The 22,931-nt window shown below is 37.2% G+C and overlaps 1 protein-coding gene and 1 long non-coding RNA gene across 2 annotated transcripts in view; both read right to left on the bottom strand.

Annotated features, from left to right (window-relative positions):
* LOC119075544 overlaps positions 1–18,725 on the bottom strand; it is a 30,314-nt gene extending 11,589 nt beyond the window's left edge. The window contains exons 1-2 of the long non-coding RNA XR_005087418.1: positions 18,358–18,725; positions 4,493–5,064 (exon numbers count right to left, since the gene is read on the bottom strand). This is a non-coding gene — a long non-coding RNA (uncharacterized LOC119075544). The remainder of the gene's footprint in view (positions 1–4,492; positions 5,065–18,357) is intronic.
* A 943-nt stretch (positions 18,726–19,668) lies between these two features.
* LOC119075545 lies at positions 19,669–21,106 on the bottom strand. The gene is made up of 2 exons (XM_037182013.1): positions 21,053–21,106; positions 19,669–20,997 (listed from the first exon to the last, which is right to left on the bottom strand). Exons 1-2 carry the CDS (start codon positions 21,092–21,094, stop codon positions 19,693–19,695), a joined length of 1,347 nt encoding a protein of 448 aa, XP_037037908.1. The 5' UTR covers positions 21,095–21,106; the 3' UTR covers positions 19,669–19,692.
* Between the last annotated feature and the right edge of the window lie 1,825 nt (positions 21,107–22,931).

Below are 22,931 nucleotides of genomic sequence, written 5' to 3'. Positions count from 1 at the left end.
TGGATCGGATTTCGTTCGTCAGGGATCTGTATGTGCAATGATTTTCGTTTAGTTGAATAACGAACTTATGTCCTAAAATTACTATCCCCTGGGGCTGTATTTTTCGGCCGTACCGAGTGTGGAAGAAAGAAGAGGATTCATTATGGAGTTAAGTCACGTTGAGATGAGCATGCTAAAGTCACAGCCTATTGTCCAGCCTCAATTTTTTTCATTGTGTCACAAAACATCTTTACAAAGCTCTGATGTTCCGAAGGAACAGATTTAGACACTCACAAAGGTAGCTGGCAGCAATATTTGAACAGTTTTGTTGATTGTTTCAGCGTCGAGATATCAGTAGAAGAAGAAGAGATTTCAGGTACTCGAAACGTCCGCTTCTCAGTCGAAGAGCCAATAAAATTTTTGACTGACCTCCACAATGACGCTACAGGAAAATTTGGCTGCCACTCAGTATATCGTGGACAACATGACTTAAGGGCGTCCTACCGTTCTTTAAACGAAACATTAGTTGGTTGGACTTTATACAGGGCTGAAAATCTCACAAATGTTGGCAGATTCCAGAAAATAAAAGGTCGAAATCCGACCAATGGTTCTAGAGATATGGTTGTTTAAAAATGGTAGGACGCCCTTAAGTCATGTTGCCCACGATATAAGTTCTTTTGCCGCCTTCGTGATCAATTCACAGATCTCCCAACACAAAGTCTTTGCACTGTTTCACAAAAGAGACGCTGTAGAGTGACAAGACTTTGATAGGAGAGGAGATATGCTTTCAAAAAACAACCTATTCCGCCTGACCTACTTTATGAACGGAGCCGAAATGGATTTCGAAAAATCAAAATAACATTTCCGAATTGATGCTGTCGTTTGCTGCCAAAGATGCATTTTAACTGTCGTTCGAAAATATCATTTGAACAATCTCAGCATACACCGGGTATTCAAAGATGTGTGCGTTAGACTGCCTCCTAACAGCACTCGCTTTTATTCAAAATAAAAGCTTATTGGGTCAGTCATTGATCTTCGATAAGCAATTACACTTTGCGAGTTTGTGTGTGACATAGGATGCAGTTGAGTATAATAATTGAATCTAGCAACGGATCGGTTGAATGATTGAACAATTTGATGTGGGGAAAAAAAACCTAATCAAACAAATGGCAGCAATAAAATCATCGTCTTGGCTCGAACTTGAATTCATTGATTTTATTTTTAGCTTTATATCACCATCACTTGTCATCAGTGAACCTAATAAATTATCGCAACATAATCCGTAAATATACAACAAAATAGACTGTGTGTGTGTGTGTGTGTGTGTGTGCGATCGTATTATTTAGCAACTGTTGTGTATGGCTGTGACTGTTATAGATTTTGGGAAGCGCGTGGCACGAGATGTACACTCATGCATACACATATATGTAATGTAAAACACTGCGGAAATAATATAAAATTTGATACAAAAACTCGTTTACGATACCCGTATGTTGACGATTATTTATATACCACCGAAAAAAAGTGAATCTTGCGTCGATCTGACCATGACAACCAAAGTGTTAAACGGTGGCTAATCGAATCTAATCGAAAATTTGAATAAACATTCGTAATATCGTTAAGCGAATTAAGATTAAGAAAGAAAGAAAGAAAGAAAAAACGATCGAGACTGTAAATCGAGACGGACCATAACGGCCGTTTATACTTTTGAAGCAGACAAATTAAAGGCCGTGAATAAAAGCGCTCAGACAGAATAATAAAAATTGTATTCGTCACCAAGAAAGAACGTTTCGGGGATTTTCTTTTTGGGATTTCCTTTCTGTCGTTATGTACACCGGTTGAACACACAGTTTTTGGAGCGAAATTATTTTGCATTTCCTTCTCAAAGACAAGCTTCCAAAAGATCTTTGTACTGTACTACCACTCCTGCAAGCCATATTTATTTCACTGACTGTTAAGTCAAGGGTCTTACGTCAGAAAATACGCCTTACGTTCCCTGTGATCGATTTTAAGGAGTGTATGAAATGTGAAGGCGAATATACAACCAGGCGGTGAAATGAACTTCTCATACATTTTTCCTTACGAGTTGCAAATTTTGACAGATGGCCCATACATTTTCTGTCAAAATTTCATTTCACCGACTGGTTGCATATCTGGCTTTAACCATAAACGGAAAATGCAGCGCTGACAAAAAAAGTTTCGAAAAACTCACCTGTCGTAGGTACTTTGTCTCCAGGTAATCTACATTATCTGCCGCAGCTGCATTTTTGTATGGGGCGCTACAGCTGTGGCAGCTATTGTAAATTACCTGGAGACAAAGTTACCTGCAACAGCTGAGTTTTTCGAAATTTTTTGTCAGTGAGAGACGTAACGTTTGATGGCACGATAACTTGAGTAATTCTTAACCGATTTTCCAAAATTTAGTTTCATTCGACAAGGAGTAAAATTCCTGAGGTCAAGTTAGTAGTTGGGCCATATCAACCTAACGATCTGGACGTAATTCCCAAAAGAATTTTCTTACGGTTTGTGATGGCACGAGAAATCCGGAACCAATTTTAGGACTTCTGGTTTCAATCGACGAGGAATAATATGTTTGGGGTCATGTTCGTAGCTGGACATTATCGGCCAAATGATCTCAGAGTTATTTTCAAACAATTTTTGTCCCATTTTCTTGATAGGTTCCTGCATTGAAGAATCAAATTCGTGAAATCTGAGGTCTGGTTCCCAGATGAACAATATCCAATATTCAGGGAGTTTATTCCCGAAAGAGTTTTTCCCTGAATATTTAATGGCCCAAAACTATAGTCATTCGGAACCGATTTTCAAAAACTTTGTTCCAATCGACAAAGAATGTCATATTCCGACTAATGATTACCTCGAACAGGTATTCGTTTTCCAAACTCAGTATATGGAGTGTGATTTGATCAAAATGCATGGAAAGTGGTAGAAATTAGTATATGGAGTGAGACAGTCGTTTAAAACTAATTGCAGCGTGTTTAGCCTTATGTGTTTGAAGGCATCAAACTCATGCCAGTAGACATAGACACGAGGCATACATTTTCTGTTTTACAAGATAGTCAGTCGAAAATGACAATTATTTTCGGATGTGTGCCCACTTCCTGTTGTATTATGTCCTGTGCTTGTTGTGCTTATGTTTTTGATGGCCTTAATTTAAAAGATGTTAAAAGAAAATAATATCATGTGGTAACTTGATCAGTCAAGGGACCTGATCCACCCACTAAGTGTATCCTAGTAATAAGGATTTTTTAGGAAATTTTTTGAATTTTTTAGAGTTTTCAGAGAATGCCAAAGAGTTTCAAAGAATTCTTGTTCCTAAACCACTTTAAACTTCTTCAAATTCCTCAAACTCTTCATATTCTAAAGTTTATGAATTTTAAGAATTTTCAGGACTTTTTAGGGATTTTTTATTGATTTAAGAATTAATATTTCGAATGATAAACCCTGGTTCCGTGGTTGGATTAGTTCAAACAGTACCAACGGTTACTACGTTTTAGAAACATCTAATCATCAGCAACCGGAAAAAGAGACAACGACCAAAGCTAGCCTGTCACATACGCCAATTCATCTGTTATCGATAACGACGACAAAAATAATGACAAGATCTGGGTAATATGGTCTTTTATATAAAAAATGCATGTTAAAAAATTGAAGTACAAGATTTGAAATCAAATTGCTAGAAAAACGAGTTGTATATGTACAAGAAAGGAACACATTGTTGGAATCGTTGGTGTTTTGCACACGTCAAACATCCCACCTTCGTATCTAAGCTGTATGTCGCGGTTTCTCCGATTTCTTTCATTCGCCATTTGAAATTAGAGAAAACACAGGAACAGCACTTACCAGCTTAGATACGAAAGTGGAATTTTTTACTGGGACAAGTGTACTAGAGTTTCGGGTAATTTCTAGAATAAAAAACGGAACAAACTTTTGAAGAAAATTAAAATCTGAAGACAAGTTCGCATCGCACTGTCCCGGAACTCTCACAGGACAATCTCTCGTAATACATTCCAGTTTAGAATCAGGGAACTGTTGGGAATGCTGCTTTCATATAGATTGTAAAATGAACGTTCAGACAAAGATTGTTTTAACAAATGAAGTAAAAGAATTTTTACCGAAAGTTTGGATTTGACGATACTTTGAACAAAGGAAGTAGTAGATTTCAGGGTTGTATCGCAATACTGTCGCCGTTTGAAAAAAAGTTTAAAAAATCAGTTCATGAGACTTGGTTGGTCGTGTTCCTCCTTGAATAAAATATCTCGAATAAATGAAGTCATTTTGCAGTGAGACTGGATCTCTTAAATATTGAAAATAGTGATACAACGCCACTCCTAACACACAAGAAAACAATCAACTTAGAACGTGACGTCTTACATCAATGATTTGACCCAGCGACGTCACGTAATTTGTGTACAACCCAGATGTCTCCAGATTTTCATTATATTTTACGCTTGAAAATCACTGAACAAAAAGTGAAAAACAAAATCAAACTCACCCAAACGCAAACTGGTTCCTGGAACATAAAATCCATAACATCCTTGACCTGTCCACCCAGCGATCGCGTTTGATTGCCATGCAATGGTGTCGCGTCCGCCAAAATGTTCATGTACACATTTCGATCAATCACATCACTCAATTCACTGTGCAATTCACCGTTCGTCAATTTGATCAGACTTTCGTCGTCCATCAATTTCGCATCGACATAACCGTCCACCGACGTTGAATTCAACAACAGTCGCCAGTCGGGATCTTTGGTCGAATTGACGGCAAAATAAACACAAAAGCTCACCAGCAATACACTGAGCGAAGTGTAAATTTTCAAATTTGGCAACGGTATACGATCCAATATTATGGTCGGCATTTTTGCGGTTGTGGAGTGTCGGTTCTTTTTTCGCGTTTTAATCGATTTTAAAATTGATTTTTCACCCGTTTTTCGATTGAAATTAATCCACACAAAAAACAATGAATTTTGTATCGGCACTCGTTCGACCTAAGTGTCCAACGTACTCATTATTTTCTCCACCGTATGACTAAAGCGAAACTGCTCGATGACCGTGGCTTTTAAACCTGAAAGAAATGGTAGAAAAAACACAAATTAAAATTTAAATAAATCACAGCGCCAGATACAATAAAAAAATGAATCAAATCAAATAAACGCGTTGCTTAAAACAACGGTCAACACCGCGCGGTACCTAATTGAACTTTCTCCGGAGAGTTTACTTTCGATTATTTTTTCTTTCTTCCGTCTAAAAAGCATAAACCTGCAGGAAAGTATAATAAACACAGAGAGACAGACAAAAAAAAGACTCCAAACGAAACCAAAATTACCCAAGACAAAATACGTGAAAAAAACCCACAGCCGAAATTATGACTGTGCAGAATGTGTATACACAACGAAGACAACCTGAAGACAATCTAAACACTCACATCGCTTAACGGTTCATAATCTTCGCTCATATGCTGTAACCGACTCAGATAAAACGTCTTATCTGACCAATACTCTACGGAATAGTGTAATAAAAAGCGAATCACAGTTAGTGTGGTCAAGACGCGATAATTAAAAACAACAAAAAATCATAAAACAAACATTCAGACAAAACATTCTGCTTTGATGATGATGTGTACAGTGTTTTTATGAGTCTTTTTGCACACACAAAAAAAAACCAGCTAAGCCGACAGAGTCAGTTACCGGTCTAGAATTTTCCATTGATTTGAGTTTAGTGGGCGGTTGTTGGCTAATTTCGTTTAATTGATGCTTTTTGTGATGAAATTCATCTCGAGAGAGATATATAGAGCTGGGAACGATAATGTCGCTCATTCACTCTTGATTTCGACAAACAAAAGCAATAAAAACGAGCCATCAGAACAGTCGGAGCGTTTGCTGCGACTGAGCCCCGTACAAACCCGTATATCTATTGCGTACGTGACCCTAGTGCGTCTGTCACCCTACTTTGACAGTAAACCTATTGCGCCGGTTAATGTAGTTAAAGTAAAATTATTATGTAATGTGTACATCTTAGAAATTGCACATAGCGCAATTACGAAGCCCCGTACGACGTTCCTTTCAAATGAAACAAAAATTTCAAATCGCCCTAAAATTTTAATTTATTGAGTATAAATACACATAGGGCCCAAGTACCGGCCTTAGTCCGAGGACCCAAATTTAATTTTTTTTTCAACTACATTCTATTCGGCCTTCGATTACCTTCTAAATTAAACAAAAATTACGACAAACGGATGAAATTTACGCGAGTTGTATGTAAAATACACATAGGGCCCTAGTAGCGGCCTTAGGCCAAGGACCCAAATTTAATTTTTTTTTCAACAACATTCTATTCGGCCTTCGATTACCTTCCAAATCAAACGAAAATTACGAAAAACGAATGAAATTTGCTCGAGTTATATGTAAAATACACATAGGGCCCTAGTAGCATTTCACTTCTAAGGCCCTAACTCACGGTCCACTCAGCCGATTTTAAAAAACTTTTTTTTCCTGGATTGGTATTGACAATACCTATCATTTGCCATGTCATTTACATTTCCATCGTTTGTTTTGCCATAAATATCACCAAAAGACCTTAAATCACTTAGGTGGCCCTAACTCACGAAGGGCCGACCCGAATATGCCCATCTTCGAACTTAGCCTCACTATTTCGACTATCTTTCAGGGAATTTTTTTTTTTTGAAATCGGATTTGATTTACTCAAGATATCGACGTGACGGACAGACGGACAGACAAAATTTTTATTACGGATTCGTCATCTATGAACATAGGCAAACACTTTGCCCTTACCGTCTGCTTCGAATTCCATCAATTACACACGGCATCGTAATCCTATAAGCCCCTTTGTACTTCGTACGGGGCTAAAAACCAACCCACGGAAATCGACGAATAAAATTCTTTGGTCATTAAAATCGGCGACAATTAAAATTCAATGTGACCATACGAGATTTAACACCTTACAGTGTTGCCCAACACGATGTTTTTTGTGAATCATTTTTCAAAAGTTTCAGAAATTTTCAATGAATCAATCAGACATCAGATATGGGCTGAATTTTTAACAAAAGTTCAGTTTTGAAAAGAAGAATCAAACGACACGAAACACGTTCAATAAGCCAATCTCAAGAGTCAAGAAAAATCTACACGAAAGTGGTCGTTACGAATTAGGTCAGAGCACCCAGACAAGTTATTTTTAATGGACGCAAAACATGATTTTAAGCAAAAAATTGTTCTATAATATGACTCCAAAATGCATCGATTTTTTTATAAGTTTAGTCTAATCCGTATACAGCCGTCCATAGAAAAATTATTACTATTTTAAGACATTCTATTCATGAAAAATGTGTCCAAACATATAGTTATAGCTACCGGGCAGTTAAAACAAACAAAATTTTGCCAAAAAATAACGTTCTTCATCGAAAAGCTTGACATAGCAGTCCGTAACGGTAAATCATTACGAATCACCTTGAAAGGTCGTATTCACAAGAATTTAATTTACTTGAAGGAACGTACTCTTGGGTATCATTCATAAATTACGTAACGTTTTTTCAGTGCTGTCAGCAAAACTGAATCCTAAATAACTCGACAAATACACGCTCTGTAATATTGAAACTATGCTCCATTCCCACATTTAAATGAGTAAAACATAGTTTAAGCGGCTTGCGTATTTCTTGAGTTATTTAAGATTCAATTTTGATGACAGCACTGAAAACCACGTGACGTAATTTTTGAATGATCTAACACCTTTCTACTAAAGGTTGAACCTTCACGAAACATTACTCCGCCAAAACAGCAATAATTGCCAAGAAAGGTCAATTTACACATACGATTAATCTCTACGACAACTCTGCTTCTCTACCTCCAATGTTCGAGTCTTTGTTGTTTTCTCGCGAAGAGTCTGACCAAGAAGTTACGATGAGCTAGTTGCTTTGACTCCCCTCCCCCTATTTTTGAAATTCGAGCCTTCATTCTTCTTCTTTTTCAGCCTGTTTCTATCCACTGCTGGACGTAGGCCACCCCAATTCTCTTCCATTCCGAACGATCCGTTGCCACTTGTTGCCAATTTGCGCCTGTAATTCTCTTTAAATCATTATTCCATTTCTCTGGTGGTCTACCTCTAGGTCTTGTTTTAGGTGGTCTCCAGTTCATGATCTTTTTGGTCCAACGTTCGTCCGTCCTTCTTGTAATATGTCCCGCCCAGCTCCACTTTAAAGATGCTATTCTTTCCATGACATCAACGACTTTTGTTTGTTGTCGAATCCATTGATTTGTCATTCTATCTCTGAGCGTAATTCCAAGCATACTCCGTTCCATGGCCTTCATTAGGTGTGTCCAAAAAACTAAAGTGTCGAAATGTTTGGGGCACAGGGCAGAAAATCAATCTTTATGGTCCCCTGACAAAAAATGTCTATGGAACCGACTCGGTCGCTCAATGCCGAAGTATGTGAAAAATAGCCAAAATCACTTGCGAACCAGGTTTTTAGAAAAAAAAAATTATTTTGGAGTGATGTTAGGACATCTTAGTTTAGATTAGTGTAAAATCATCCCGAGAAAACATTTTTCAACTTTTCCCGTGTATCGACACCTACTTTGTCCAGGCAGCGCTTGTCAGAGGTCATATTGATAGCGTATATTCTGAGTGCTAGTCCTTATCCGTGACGAGCGACACTCAGAAAACATTTTGGCACTTTAATTTTCCCATACAATTTTGGTCACCCTAGTCTCCATCTCTTTTTTTTCGCGAAATATCTGGTTTACCAGTTTTTCAAAGTTACAAGGGCCGATCAAGCAACAACGACTGCCAATGTCATCTCATTAACAACATCGAGAGGCCGATTAACTAAAACAAAATATGAAAAACCACTCCACCCTGGCAACCTTGAGTCGGTGTTGTGTCAGTGCGACTCATCACCATTTAAATATTTTTGTCAACATTTCTTTCTACGTTCAAAAATACCCACAAAAAGCTATTTATTCACAATTGCCAGAACATTTTTCATATATGTCGTCGTCGTCGACTTGAATTCGATCAAGATATGCAAGTTTATTTATAAAATTCAACATTGTCACATCACACCATCATCATCGGCAATATATAAAGTATGGCAAACAACTTGTAAGTACACCTGTATTCCGCTGAAATGAGTCTTGTTTGAACAGTACAAATGTGCAGAAACAAATTGGGTGTTTCGTTTATGTTTGGGCGGATAGAACAGGGTCTCAAGGTTTAGAATAGTGAGACGACGTAGTAGTAATTAATGTTAGCTGAAAAGTGATGCTGAGAACGTTTTGGCTACTCTGATAGGTCTTTAACCTCTCACATACGGCTATTCATCTGTTATCGATAATGACGACAAAAATAATTACAAGCTCTTCGTAATATGGTCTTTTATATAGTTAAATCCATGTTAAATAAATTGAAGTACAAGATTTGAAATCAACCGATTAAAAATAATCGATGGAAGTAATAGATCCGATAATAATGCTGATCATTTGCTTGCCGTCTGCGACAGGCTAAAGGCGGAAAGTGAAACACGTCAATTTAAAAGTTGTTTAGGCAGCGAAAAATGTCTTACGTTACCTTCAACTTGCCTGGCAGCACAGATTTAAGTTTCATTCCTTGTTATCCTGATGTGGTATGGAAACCAAGAAGCTCTTTTGAGATAATAATTTCCCACATTTTCTTGAATTTTACTAGATTTTCCAACAATTTTCCAAATTTTCTCACAAATATTTTAGGAGAATTTCGGAAAATCGGGGAAAATTGAAGAAAATGTTTACCCAAAACCAGTCCCTTATGATGGGAAGAATGAGATTTTTGACGATGTGTGACAAACTAAGTCTACCCTACCGCTCAGAAGTGACCCAAAAATCTAACGTTTGTCACCGTAGGAAAGGTAACCAGATTCCCGAATGAAAAAGAAAGTCTCAATAGCCTTACATATCAAAGGACAATCGATTTGAGAGCGAGAGTGCTATGAGTGTATGTTCTACGAGCATTTGACAGTTTCGCTTTTCACTAGGGTTAGACGAGATAATTGTGAAAGAGAAGCAGAAACCCAGACCGAAGAACCCTTGTTTAAAGATCCTCGCTCCATAGCCAGGGAAATATTCCGGTTTTAATGAGTAAATCATTAAAGCCATCTGAAGATGGAAGATCCCAATCTTAAGCTGAAGGTTCGAAGTCTGAGATTCGTATAAAGCAAACAGTCCCTCAGGATATGTAGGACATCCATATCCTACATTGTAGGTCTTAGATAGCCGGATAGAATATAGGTTTCAAATCATGTACATTTTGTAGGACTGATATACCACGTGGGGTAAAAATACTGTAGATAGTAATTCCGCCCGTGATCTTTAATCTATTTGCTTAAATCTTAACTAAAATACAAGTTAAATCGTATGATGAGCCATCAATGAGCCATCAATGGATATCATCAATTTAGACGCCAATTCTGTCGAGAAAAATCTACATTCAAAATCAGAGATGAAAAACAACGAGCATCTTGTTTAACGACCATTTAACTGGCCTTAAATTAGTTTGGCACATTCACGTTGTGTAACCAAATTCATTTGATTTATTTGCTCAATAAGTTTTCGTCAAATACACACTAAAATTCTCGTTAAATCAATCAACTATTCGGTATTATATAGGTAGCTCAGGTCGGTGTATGTACGTACCAAACACCTCCATGGAACCATTTTCGGACCACAAATTTACACTTTTCATTTTCGTTGATATGAAATTTAAATTAATTCACCTTCACAAATAACGTTTTTTTTCAATCCATCTTTTGCGTTGCTAAAACGTCTGTTCATTGCATAAATCATCTTTTTGTCACGTACAATTTACCAAACAAATTTCCATCACTGACCGAAGTACACAGCGAAAATACTCATTTGCATGCTACATGCGTCGAAAATCGTACTTTTCATGTTTCAAGCACTACTTTCGACGCCCTCAGCATGTAACATCCATTACATAACTCGGGATATGAAGATGAAAAGTCGCGTTTTCGTGTGTTTATTGACCTCGGCTTCGCCTCGGATGAAAACTCCACTTTTCATCTTTGTATGCCCAGTCATGTAAAAGACTATCGTTTCATGAACGATCAATATTTACCGCAAAATACCGAAAAAAATGCCAAACATTGGCCATGAAATTATTCTCGTTGCATTTCGATTAGGGTGGATTGACGAAAGAAGAGACAAGACTTTCCAGTGTGTGCACTGAGTGCAACAATTTTGGAAAATGAGTCAATTCTGGGTTGCAAAAGACTAATTGGGGGCCCATACTTAAAATTGAAGGCTGATTCTGGGCGGAAGAAGCGAAGTTCTGAAAGTTATGACACCTGTCAGTTCATTGAAAAGCAGTTGTCATAGAAATTTGTGTTCGTTATTTTCAACAATTTTCAACCAAAACTGGGTTGTCATTCGACTTCGTGAGTAAGGTCAAAAGCATGGCACACCGTTTCAGCGGAAGATAATTATCGGAATATTTAAACATCCAAACCTAGCTCATATTTCAATGAAATAATAGCCCATATTCACCTTCAAACGCAGGACGAAAACCACGGAGTTGTGTAGATATTATAGACGTGGACATGCATGCATGCAGCAATGCAGCATGCAATGTATCAATAAAAAAAATTTTCTAACAGAATACGAATGTTGAAAAAAGAATAAAAACGAGCCGTCAGAACAGTCGGAGCGTTTGCTGCGACTGAGCCCCGTACGAACCCGTACATCTATTGCGCACGTGACCCTAGTTGAAGTCAAATTATTATGAAATGTGTACATCTTACAAATTGCGCATAGCGCAATTACGAAGCCCCGTACGACGTTCCTTTCAAATGTAACACAAATTTCAAGTTGACCTAAAATTTTAATTTATTGAGAGGCCTAAGGCCTAGTTACGGCCTTAGTCCAACGACCCAAATTTAATTTTTTTTCAACATCATTATATTCGGCCTTCGATTACCTTCCAAATGAAACAAAAATTAGGAAAATCGGACGAAGTTTACTCGAGATATATGCAAAATACACTTAGGGCCGTGTAGCGGGCTTAGTCCAAGGACCCAAATTTAATTTTTTTTCCAACAACATTCTATTTGGTGTTCGATTACCTTTCAAATTAAACAAAATTTAGGAAAATCGGATCAAATTTACTCGAGTTATATGCAAAACACACTTAGGGCCGTGGAGAGGCCTTAGTCCAAGGACCCAAATTTTAAACTTTTTTTCAACAACATTCTATTCGATGTTCAATTACCTTTTAAATGAAACAAAAATTAGGAAAAACGGATGAAATTTACTCGAGTTATATGCAAAATACACTTAGGGCCGAGTAGCGGCCTTAGTCCGAGGACCCAAATTAAATTTTTTTTCAACAACATTCTATTCCTCGTTCGATTACTTTTCAAATGAAACAAAAATTAGGAAAATCGGATCAAATTTACTCGAGTTATATGCAAAATACACTTAGGGCCGAGGAGCGGCCTCAGTCCAAGGACCTAATTTTCAAACATTTTTCTCACCACATTCTATTCGGTATTCAATTACCTTTCATATTAGACAAAGACTAGCAAAATTGGATGAGATTTACTCGATTTATATGCATAATACACTTAGGGCCGAGGAGCGGTCTCAGTCCAAGGACCCAAATTTAAAACGTTCTTCGCCACATTATATTCGGGCTTCGATTACCTTTCAAATGAAACAAAAATCACGAAAAAAGGATGAAATTTACTCGAGTTATATGCAAAATACACTTAGGGCCGAGTAGCCTTTCACTTCTAGGGCCCTAACTCACGGGCCATTCACCCGATTTTAATAAACTTTTTTTTCCTGGATCGGTATCAACATTACCTATCTTTTGCCGTTTCATTTACATTTCCAACGTTTTTTTGCCGTAAATATCCCCAAAAGACCTTAAATCACTTAGGTGGCCCTAACTCACCAAGGGCCGACCCGAATATGCCCATCTTCGAACTTAGCCTCACTATTTCGACTATCTTTCAGGGAAAAAAATTTTTTGAAATCGGATTTGATTTACTCAAGATATCTATGTGACGGACAGACGGACAGACAAAATTTTTATTGCGGATTCGTCATCTATGAACATAGGCAAACACTTTGCCCTTACCGTCTGCTTCGAATTCCATCAATTACACACGGCATCGTAATCCTATAAGCCCCTTTGTACTTCGTACGGGGCTAAAAATTGGCGAGCGGAGTTCCTTTTCCTTGAGGAGATGGCGTCATTGCCAATATAATGATGTCATTCCTTCCACATTCAAACACAACTGCACAATATTTTCATATACAATGCAGATGCATCGGTGACGTCAGTTTTGTGTGAAATATATGGTTCTCGTGCATTATGTTGAAAATAGTGATCATGGGTATTCAAGCACAACGACATAGTAATTCCCCCGTAAAATTACGTGGAAAATAAAATCAAGTTTTTGACGTACTGTTTTGCACACATGAAAAATCCCAGTTTTGTATCTGGTCTCTTTTATTGGTTTCTCTTTGTTGCCATTTACAATTCCACACAAAATGTGACAAATCAGAGAAACGGCAGTAACAGGCTGTTGCTCACAGCTTCGATACGGTAGTGGGATTTTTTACGTGGGCAAAGCAGTAGATCTGAAGAACAAACCAATCAGGTGTCTCACAATTTTTAACTTTATTAGAAAGAACCCTGCCCTTTACTGAGTCAATCATTTATGGGGCATGGGAGCTTACAAATAGTTTGTGGTGATCACAGTTTGCCATTGAATTGTCAAGCATCAAGTAGCCTGTGATCCAGCCTATATATACCATGTACAATGCGTCAATAAATCATAATATTCCCGGCCTTGGCCGAAGACACATCTACTGAGTTTCATTAGTAGATCTGTATTAGTTGACTGTAGACTTTCTATATGGTTGAGAAAAGCTCCCATATAATTGGTGACCCCAACAAAAGTTCACGTTAAAAAACCTCTGAACAAAATTAAAAGAAATTTCAGCTAACAATAGCACTGAAATCTTCTTATGAAAGACCAAATTGGCACAATTCTAAGAAATTGTGGATCCAATTTGCACTGTTCGTAATAAACGTTCAGTGGAATGTACCAATAACAAATAAAAAAGTGCCCACGAGCACCACAGTCGTCAATTAAATTTAAAATATCACGAAATAATACATCTATACTTCGGTCGACAACATCCTAAAATTGTGTTTTTCAATTATGAAAACCAATTCAACATTTAGTAACAAATTGTACTTTTAAGCATAAAAACTAGGTTAATCCACTAGTTAAGCTCAAAAAGTAAATTTAGATTTAAGACTTAGTTTTAGCACAAATATTTTGGCTAAAATGTTGTCGACAAACTACCGTAACTATAACATCTAGTTACAAGAACTACAGTCAACCAAAAAAAATTTTTTGGCCTAGAAATATGGTTAAACAACCAATTTCATAAAAATTACAAATCAACGTTTAGTGAAACTAAATAGTTTGATCAGAGGAAACCATTTCCTGAGAATTATTCACGAAAAACGATACATCGAAACTTATCAACGACACTTTCCACCAACCTCGATTACGCGGTTGGGATGTCCACCTCAAAATGGGTGCGTTGCATCACTGTGAAAAAGATAAGGTCTTTTCGTTTCTCGTACAAAACTCTAAAAAAAGTTTCAAAGAATAATTCAACACTTCAAAATTAAAAACAATTTTTCGGAAAAAAACATCCAAAAAATTCTTCTGACAAACACCAAAGAATCAAGTATTCCCTCATTACAATTATAGAACGATTTGCAACAATCGCTAATTCTAAATTAGTCCAATCACCCGGCTCAGCGTTTCGAAAATTAAGCTCTACGCCTATCCGTCTTGAGAATAATCTTTCGTGATTAACTCATAAACGACGGAACCGTTTAAGCAAAACCGAAGCGTGTCGAGGATTGAAACTTTTTGTTTCTTAAAGTTGTAATCGAAAATACTTGATACATGAAAATTGATCCAATGAGTTATCCATTGTGCGATAACACATCCTTTTTCCATGTAAACTAGTTTCACAAGTTCTTACCATCATAGAACGTAAAGAATAAAAAGTCATCGTGTATAAATTCAACACCCTTGAATTGACACACAACAAATTCAAGTTCACGAATGACATAAATTATAAAATCTGATATTAAACCACTAAACCGGCGCCAATAGGTTAAAACTCATTGACCGTAGAATCGTACAAACGTACATACAACCGTTCAATGAGTCACATATATAATATCAGTCGAAATGTACATGACAATTATACTGCCTAAAGTCTGCTACCACAGACAGCTATAACCATCTAATATAAGTACATTTCGTGCAGTGCGTATTCCTGCAAATTAAATGGCAGTAAAAAAGCTCCACAACAATTGGAATAAAATTTAAAAAATTAAAATTATTCCGGAATGTTTCGTGCTGTCATATATTCAAATAACATTCCACGTAGAATGAGACAAGCACCAAACACCGTCTATCAGACTTAAGACAACAACACTTCATTTTTCGCCCATTAAAAACTGTAAAAATAGCAGTTAAATGAATGACATCTTGTCATTTTCCGGGTAAAGCCGTGGACAATGTCATTTCACGAAATTATGAGGTTGTACGATCTCTTAATCTGAATTAATTTGAAATTAAATAAAGAGTTGGAAACATAACCAATCTTCCAACATCGGAGAAAATTCATCTTCATCCGAAATAAAATCATTTTCGAGATAATCTGTTTCAAAATTAAACCCAAATTTAAACAGATCCAAAATTCGATATAATGAATTCTCGAATCAAATCTTATTAGATTGTCACCAATCTAATCAAGACACAAAATTTCAAAGTAACAAAACTTTCGAAAAAACCAACTGTTTTCACAGCTATTAGGTAACCTTATGGATCCTACCGCTATGAAACAGATTCAAAATTTTCAAAGTACCTCACGTCATACACCGGTTACCAACATTCAAATGGTTTTGGACACACAACTCGACAAGCAAGCGACTTCAGAAATCACTCAAACCCGAACATCCGTGGTTCCAACCAATCCACCACATCAAATCCCTATCCAAACACAAGTTATAGTCCTGCTGTGAAATCTCGTCCCAAATCCACGTGACACAGACGATCGACTTGGACCAACAAAATTTCTTCAAAGGGGGAAGTATCTGTGGTGATCACAGTTTGCCATTGAATTGTCAAGCATCAAGTAGCCTGTGATCCAGCCTATATATACCATGTACAATGCGTCAATAAATCATAATATTCCCGGCCTTGGCCGAAGACACATCTACTGAGTTTCATTAGTAGATCTGTATTAGTTGACTGTAGACTTTCTATATGGTTGAGAAAAGCTCCCATAAGTTTATCTGAACTGAAGACCAATTGAACGGGAAATGTCTCTCAGCGGTACTAAACGTTACCCTCCTTGAAACCTAAACGAACATGTTGCTCTTTTGGCGACCTTTGAAATGTCATGTCGAGTCTGAAGCTCACGTTTTTAAAAGTTTTACTCTAACTACACATGGCGACTCGTAGGAGACCCAATTCAAATATCTTTTCTATCTTCTGTCAAGTTGACAGTAGAGCAAATGAAAAATTTGGATTAGGTCGCCTTCGCTATCTGTAGCTGCAACATTATGGTCTTTATGGTAGCATAAACATACGTAACTCAAATGCAATGGTACTGAGTACTGTCATCGTACCATTTACAACCAAGATAACTTTTTTTTGTTGAAAAACGATCGAATGTTTGTTCCAAGTTCTCAGTCTGATGTCCTGAGCATTACTAGGAGATAGCATAGAGCCTCGGTTCCGGAATTGGTCTATAGCTATTAAATAGCATTTCAACGAAATCTGGTAAATTCCTAACTTCATAACCACTCCAGCAGCAACAAAGCGGCGACCTAGGTCACATCCGTTAAAGATTAAGCCACAACAGATACACAGCGAAATTTTATTTCACCGAAAGTGGTCATAAATTTCGATTTTAAGCAGCCGGTTTATAACCTCAGCCAATGAAAAGATGTCAACAAAAGATCCATTCAAATGTTTTGCGTCATTTCGATCGATTTGAATTTCCGTGAAAGTAACGAAAGTTACAGCCAGCGATTTAATAAAGAAGAAGAAGAAAGAACAACCAGAAAGACTCATAAATCAATATCGTTATACACTCTGACGAGGTGTGTTGTTTACAATTATTCAAATGTCACGGACTTTGGTTCGCGTTATCTACTTTGTAATGATTGAACCAACAAAATTGAGATGCACATAGCATAGTGCGGCAGAATTCCCCTGTGTGAAATGTTTTGTTGTCTTGCGGCCAGAAGAAGACTCATATTACCGTCGGTTTTCGCTTTTTTGGGCCACAAGACAACAAATGACCGTACTGTCGTGCTGGTAATTTTTTTTTTGTTTCAACGCGTGCGATAATGTTCCTCGACTTCGGCTCGAAATACAACCTTCCCACACGGCTCAATAAAAAATTGTCCCAGCAAGACAGTAATGTACTACATTCTTTCTGTCGTTTGTCGTGACCTTGATTCTCTGGTTTATGTAGTTATTTGTAGTGCACTCAAAGATTTCTTTCTCTCTCTCTCTCTTTCTCTCTCCTTCTCTCTGTGTTTTGATTTATTTGAAATCAATAAATGAAAAGGGAACAATGACTTCAAATTGCATGCAGACCGATTCGATATGGTCATTTATGGAATCGATCTTTCCAAATGTGGGAGGAATTTCAATTTTTGGTGGAATGAAAAAACAAAAAGTTTGACTGCCGGTGAGCATAACAAAATCTTGTGCATTCAAAATCCCATTACATGTGCAATATCGAACAAGCATTAACAGCAACCTTTTTTTTTCTTTTTTAACGAAGGTTACGATGATTGTATGCACAACGATTTTTTTATTTCTTCAATAAATCATGAAGTAGTTTCGAGGACGACGTTGTTATGATTGTATGCAATGGGAAAACTGGCACACACTCTACTGTACTGTTATCTGAAATTGCTTCGAGAAAATTGTATAAAAATGAAAAAAAAAACATTACACAATCTTGTCGTATCATTGCAAGTTCGAAGTGGCATGGGTGACGGCGACATTGAAATTGAAATTCAATCAAAGCAGCCGATCTAAAAAAATGCACATTTTTACGTTCCACAATCGAGAATCGACATTATAAATAATTCAGTTCACAAATATTAGGTGCAGCAGAACGAACGAACGAACGAAAATATGCAACAGAAATGACATGAAAAAATATTGAATTTCAAATGAAAAATATAAATAAATTCGCTTAGCGTATAAACCAGATTGGTGACCTACCTTCAATCAATTGTTTGCATATTTTCACTTCAATTTTATTTTATTTTTTATTATTCTTTCGCAAAAAACTGCACACACATTCGGTAGAAGTTACTACTAATTAAGAAGACAAAAAGCCTCTTTTTGACACAATATATTTTACTCCGTGAGTGTTCTCATACGACGATAAAAACAAAATATAAATTTCACTCCAATATCCACTCGGTGTTTGTTTTTTTATCTTTCTTGTCAATTTCTTGAGATTATCCGCGATATATTCGGTATACGATTCGATTGGAAAGCTTATCTTCACACTTTTATCTCATTCACTCTCCGCGACTAATAACAAGTTCATTTCAACACCTCACGATATTATTCACTAAATTCAATATTTTGACATTAATCCACAATAAATTCGGTTTTTGTCATGTTGGTAGTAGCTGCAGCATGGTATGTGTGTTTTTTTGTAGCGTCAATAGCGTTTCTGGATGTCAGTCAAAAAATATTCAAATTAGCATCAGCGCCATCTGTAGGATTTTTGAGCAATGAATGTTGTTCGACCGGCCAACGGAAATTCGTTAGGTTTTCTTGGCTGGTTCCGTAGAGATTATAATAAACATAAGCTAACGCCGACCCGTGCGAAACACCTATCCGTATCAAAAGCGTGTAATATGAAACTCATCAATTCTCTCCCTTCAATCTCTTCTCTGCCGAGTAGCCAGATATGAGCTCACTCCAAGGAACCTAGCTCACGCTCCGGTGAACTGAATTTCATAAACTTTTTTCCTTTGATAGGAACGGTCCAATACCTATCTAATAAAGCGAAAGTAGTAGAAATTTGGCCGACCATTTATGCACAAATTGCTTGGCGCCCTGTGCCTGGTTCACACCAATATGGCTCTAACTCACTAGTCGTTGATCCGATTTCTACAAACTTTTTTTTGATGTTGTAAATACCTTTAATTTGACGTATCACTTTCCAGTGTACCGTTTGAGTGTCCGGAAATATCTTCGAAAAAACCCTACAACATCTATTCGGCCCCAGATCGGGAGGGGTCAACCCAAAATCACTCATCTTCGAACTTAGCCTTTCTATTGACATTACCAAACAAGAAAAAAAAAGAATTTTCAAAATCGGATACGTTTTACTCAAGTAAGAGAACCCACAGACGGACGGAATTTTTTTCCGCTGATTTGGCATCTCTGAACAACCACAATGGGCTTCCACTTACTCAGGTAGTCTATTTCAACGTGTTACAAAAGTATGCATCAACGTTTATGATCGCAGCACGTAGTACGGGTCTAAAAAGACGAGAAAAACTTCAACGTGTCAATCATTTTATTTGAAATTTTCATCTATGGGAAACTGCACGTACTCACGTACCGGTCTTCTGCACGAACAACAATATGTCCATTCGATTTCTGGAATGCCTCTTCACAGTCCACTGTCGGTTCACATGCACACACCAGCGTCAGAACACTCGACCTTTCCTTGACGATGCTAACAATTTTCGAAAGTGTATGTGCATCCAAAGCAACCAACTTCAGTGCTAAAAAACGCTCCAAATTTACCAACTGACGAATAACATCAGCCATGTCAAAGGTTCCACTCGGTGACTGGGAACCGTTCAGAGAGAGATTGGTTATTTGAGCCAAGCAAGCGAATTGATCAGCTTTCGGCAGACAGCAATGCTGTAATTCTAATTCTCGTAATGCTGCCAAGGATTCGAAAACTTGAAAGTCTTTGAACGCTACTCCAGTAAGTTTCATAATTCTTAGCGATTTCAACGGTTGCAATGGTCGAAGTAAATCAGATGAGTAACTGTGCCGATTACACCCAGTTCCTACGGTTAATTTCTGCAATTTTGGGCAACTGTCGCCAATTGTTTGCAGAATGCGCATCCAGCCATTTTGATCGCATTCGAAGTCTATATCAAGCGAGTGTAGGGCCGAATGGCGTTCTATGAAAATCGAAAATGTTTCCAAAGATTGATGGTCTTGATCCGCTGAATCGGCACACTGTTCGACCATTTCAATTTTATCCTTTTGGTAGGTGAAACGTTTCAGATTTGGGAAAATATTCTCCAGAATCGTGCTGCAGTCTTTAACACGGGTCACGTCTAATTCCACCAGTGAGTCGAGTTCTTCGAATGTTGACTTATTCCCTTCGATAGAAACGGACGACAGGGACAGGGTATTCAGTCGCTTAAAAACAGGTTTCAAATCTTTGGCTAGGGTTGCAGAAATACTGAGATGTATAAGGCACAGACTTTTCAACACGTCCTCACAATGCATTACGATCAGACTAAATAGAAAGCCATCCTGTCGCTCGGTGTTACCGATAACAAAAACAGTCGACAAACACGATCCGAAATTTCTGAATATCGTTTCAATATCACTTGGTTTGTCTGTTTTGTGTTCGAATTTAGCCGACTTAAAGGAGCTGTACCGCGCCCCCTTAAAGCATATTGTTTTTCCGACAATGTACTGAGCAATTGACCGGAAGCGTTTACAAGTAGCCGCAATCGAACACATATCCATCAGATCGAATGATCTCATCGCAAATATTTCGAAGAGACAATCGTCGGGCATATTTTGGAGCTGAGTGCCAGTGTTGATGTTCAATGATTCGGCCAGTGTTTTCTCCTGACCATCATTTGGCTGAAAGATCAAATGTAAGCAATGGAATCGATGAGTAATAAAACAATTGAAATACTTTTACGAGCTGCAGAAACCGACCATTAACTTGCTTGTCCATTTTGAGACTATTAAGTTTTTGTGCTATCCGCAAACAATACAAAATCAAAAGAGAAAACGACTTATCTTTCTCTCATTGACGATAAACTAATTATGAGTTCACAAAAGATATCGAAGGAATGCAGCAGACTTCTTCGTGCATACGTTAGTCATCTGTTATTATCAACAACGATGCCACAGTGTATGGTACTTTACTTTGTCCCATGGCATGAAAATTATTCATTCAGCTGACCCAAAATTAATCGGATTTCATTTACTTCTACGAATACAGGATGCTTGATCGTCCATGCAATTTTTCAATTGTACCAACGCACTCCAAGCATGAGTGGTACTTTAAATCAAGGTTTTATAAGAATTGAAGTTAATTGCGGCTTGTCAACTTTTGGCACCCTGGACTTTACTTAAATAGTCGTGGAATACCTCCAAATAAATTTCTAAAAATCTAGAATTCCGTTTTGATTTTTAGAAATTTATTTGGAGTGATTTTCAGTGGTTGGACTAAGCCTAACCCGTCCTTTACTTCTATATACTCAGTGAAGAGTATAACCTGAAGTGAATCACAGCGAGCTGGCGTTCCCCTTCTTCATCACACAGCTGAAATGCCTATCTAAATGAAGCTAAAAACAAAATAAAATAAATAAATTAGAAACAAACAGAGTTTAAACACTCTTCCTTACCCTGGACTCACGTTAAGTGAATGAATTGAGAAAAAGAAGCTGTTTCGACCAGGAGAACTAGCGACGGTCGCAAAACCAGAGTGGACTGACGATTTAAGTAAGTCCAGGGTGCCGAAAGTTGACAAGCCGCAATTAACTTCAATGTATTAATTAGTAACTAGGACCCACCTTTTGAGCGGGTCAGCTCCCTTGATTGACACTTTTCTAAATGTATTTTTGACGTATTCATAAAAACTTGTCACATTTAATACATAATATATTTACTATATTAATGACTCCACGCAAATGACAGTAAAAATTTGACAAAAAAAAATTCTTGAAACTATCGAGCGTAAGGTGGAATGATTTTGACCACTTTTTGAGCTCTCAATTTTCTTATAAATTTCAAGATTTTCAATCAACCTCAAATCATAAATAAAATATGATTCGTGTAGATTACGGCCAGAGCGAAGCGTATGAGCGTATGAGCTCGTATGACTGTCTATTATTCTGTTTGATTGCCTTTTTGTTACATCAGAGTAGATGCGAAGTTTGTTTTGTGACTTTTTCTCAAAATAAAAAAGTGCGATAGATGTTCTTCTATTAAAATTCTGCGTAAAAAAGGAAGTCCTCCGGTACTTAATATACCTTCACATGGTAATAAATGAACTTTATATAGTTTTTGATTGATCGTTAAAAATAACTCAGTTTACCAATATTTTCGGTAAATTGGTACCAATTTCGACTCTATAATGGTAAAGGGATTAAAAATATTCGTAAAAGGAAAAATTTATTGTAGACCGAGAAAAAATATTCCCTCGGTTTCCCTCCATTAACAAACCTTCAATCGTGAATAAATGTCACGACTGTGTGAATGACGGCCCTCGCTTCGCTCTGCCGCAAACTTCACACTCGTAAATTTTTTACAATACTCTTTGATTCATTTAATTACATGTATTTAAAAAAAAATCTTCAGAAAAATTAATTGAGATAATTCATCTTATATTTCCTACAAAAATTAAATTATTTAATAAAATTTCTTACAGTCAAAGGCAGTCAATTTTCAGCATAAATTAGCTTCAGCTGTTTTTCAGCTGATCCATACAAACAATCACAACTTTATACGTCTTTATATCGTTTTACCACTCATAGCCTCGTGCGTGTAGGACAGCTTCAACCGTA

This window comes from Bradysia coprophila, unplaced genomic scaffold (assembly GCF_014529535.1).
Source record: "Bradysia coprophila strain Holo2 unplaced genomic scaffold, BU_Bcop_v1 contig_225, whole genome shotgun sequence".
NCBI lineage: Eukaryota > Metazoa > Arthropoda > Insecta > Diptera > Sciaridae > Bradysia > Bradysia coprophila.
The sequence above is the reverse complement of the archived record's forward strand: the minus strand, read 5'-3'. Positions and strand labels throughout refer to the sequence as shown.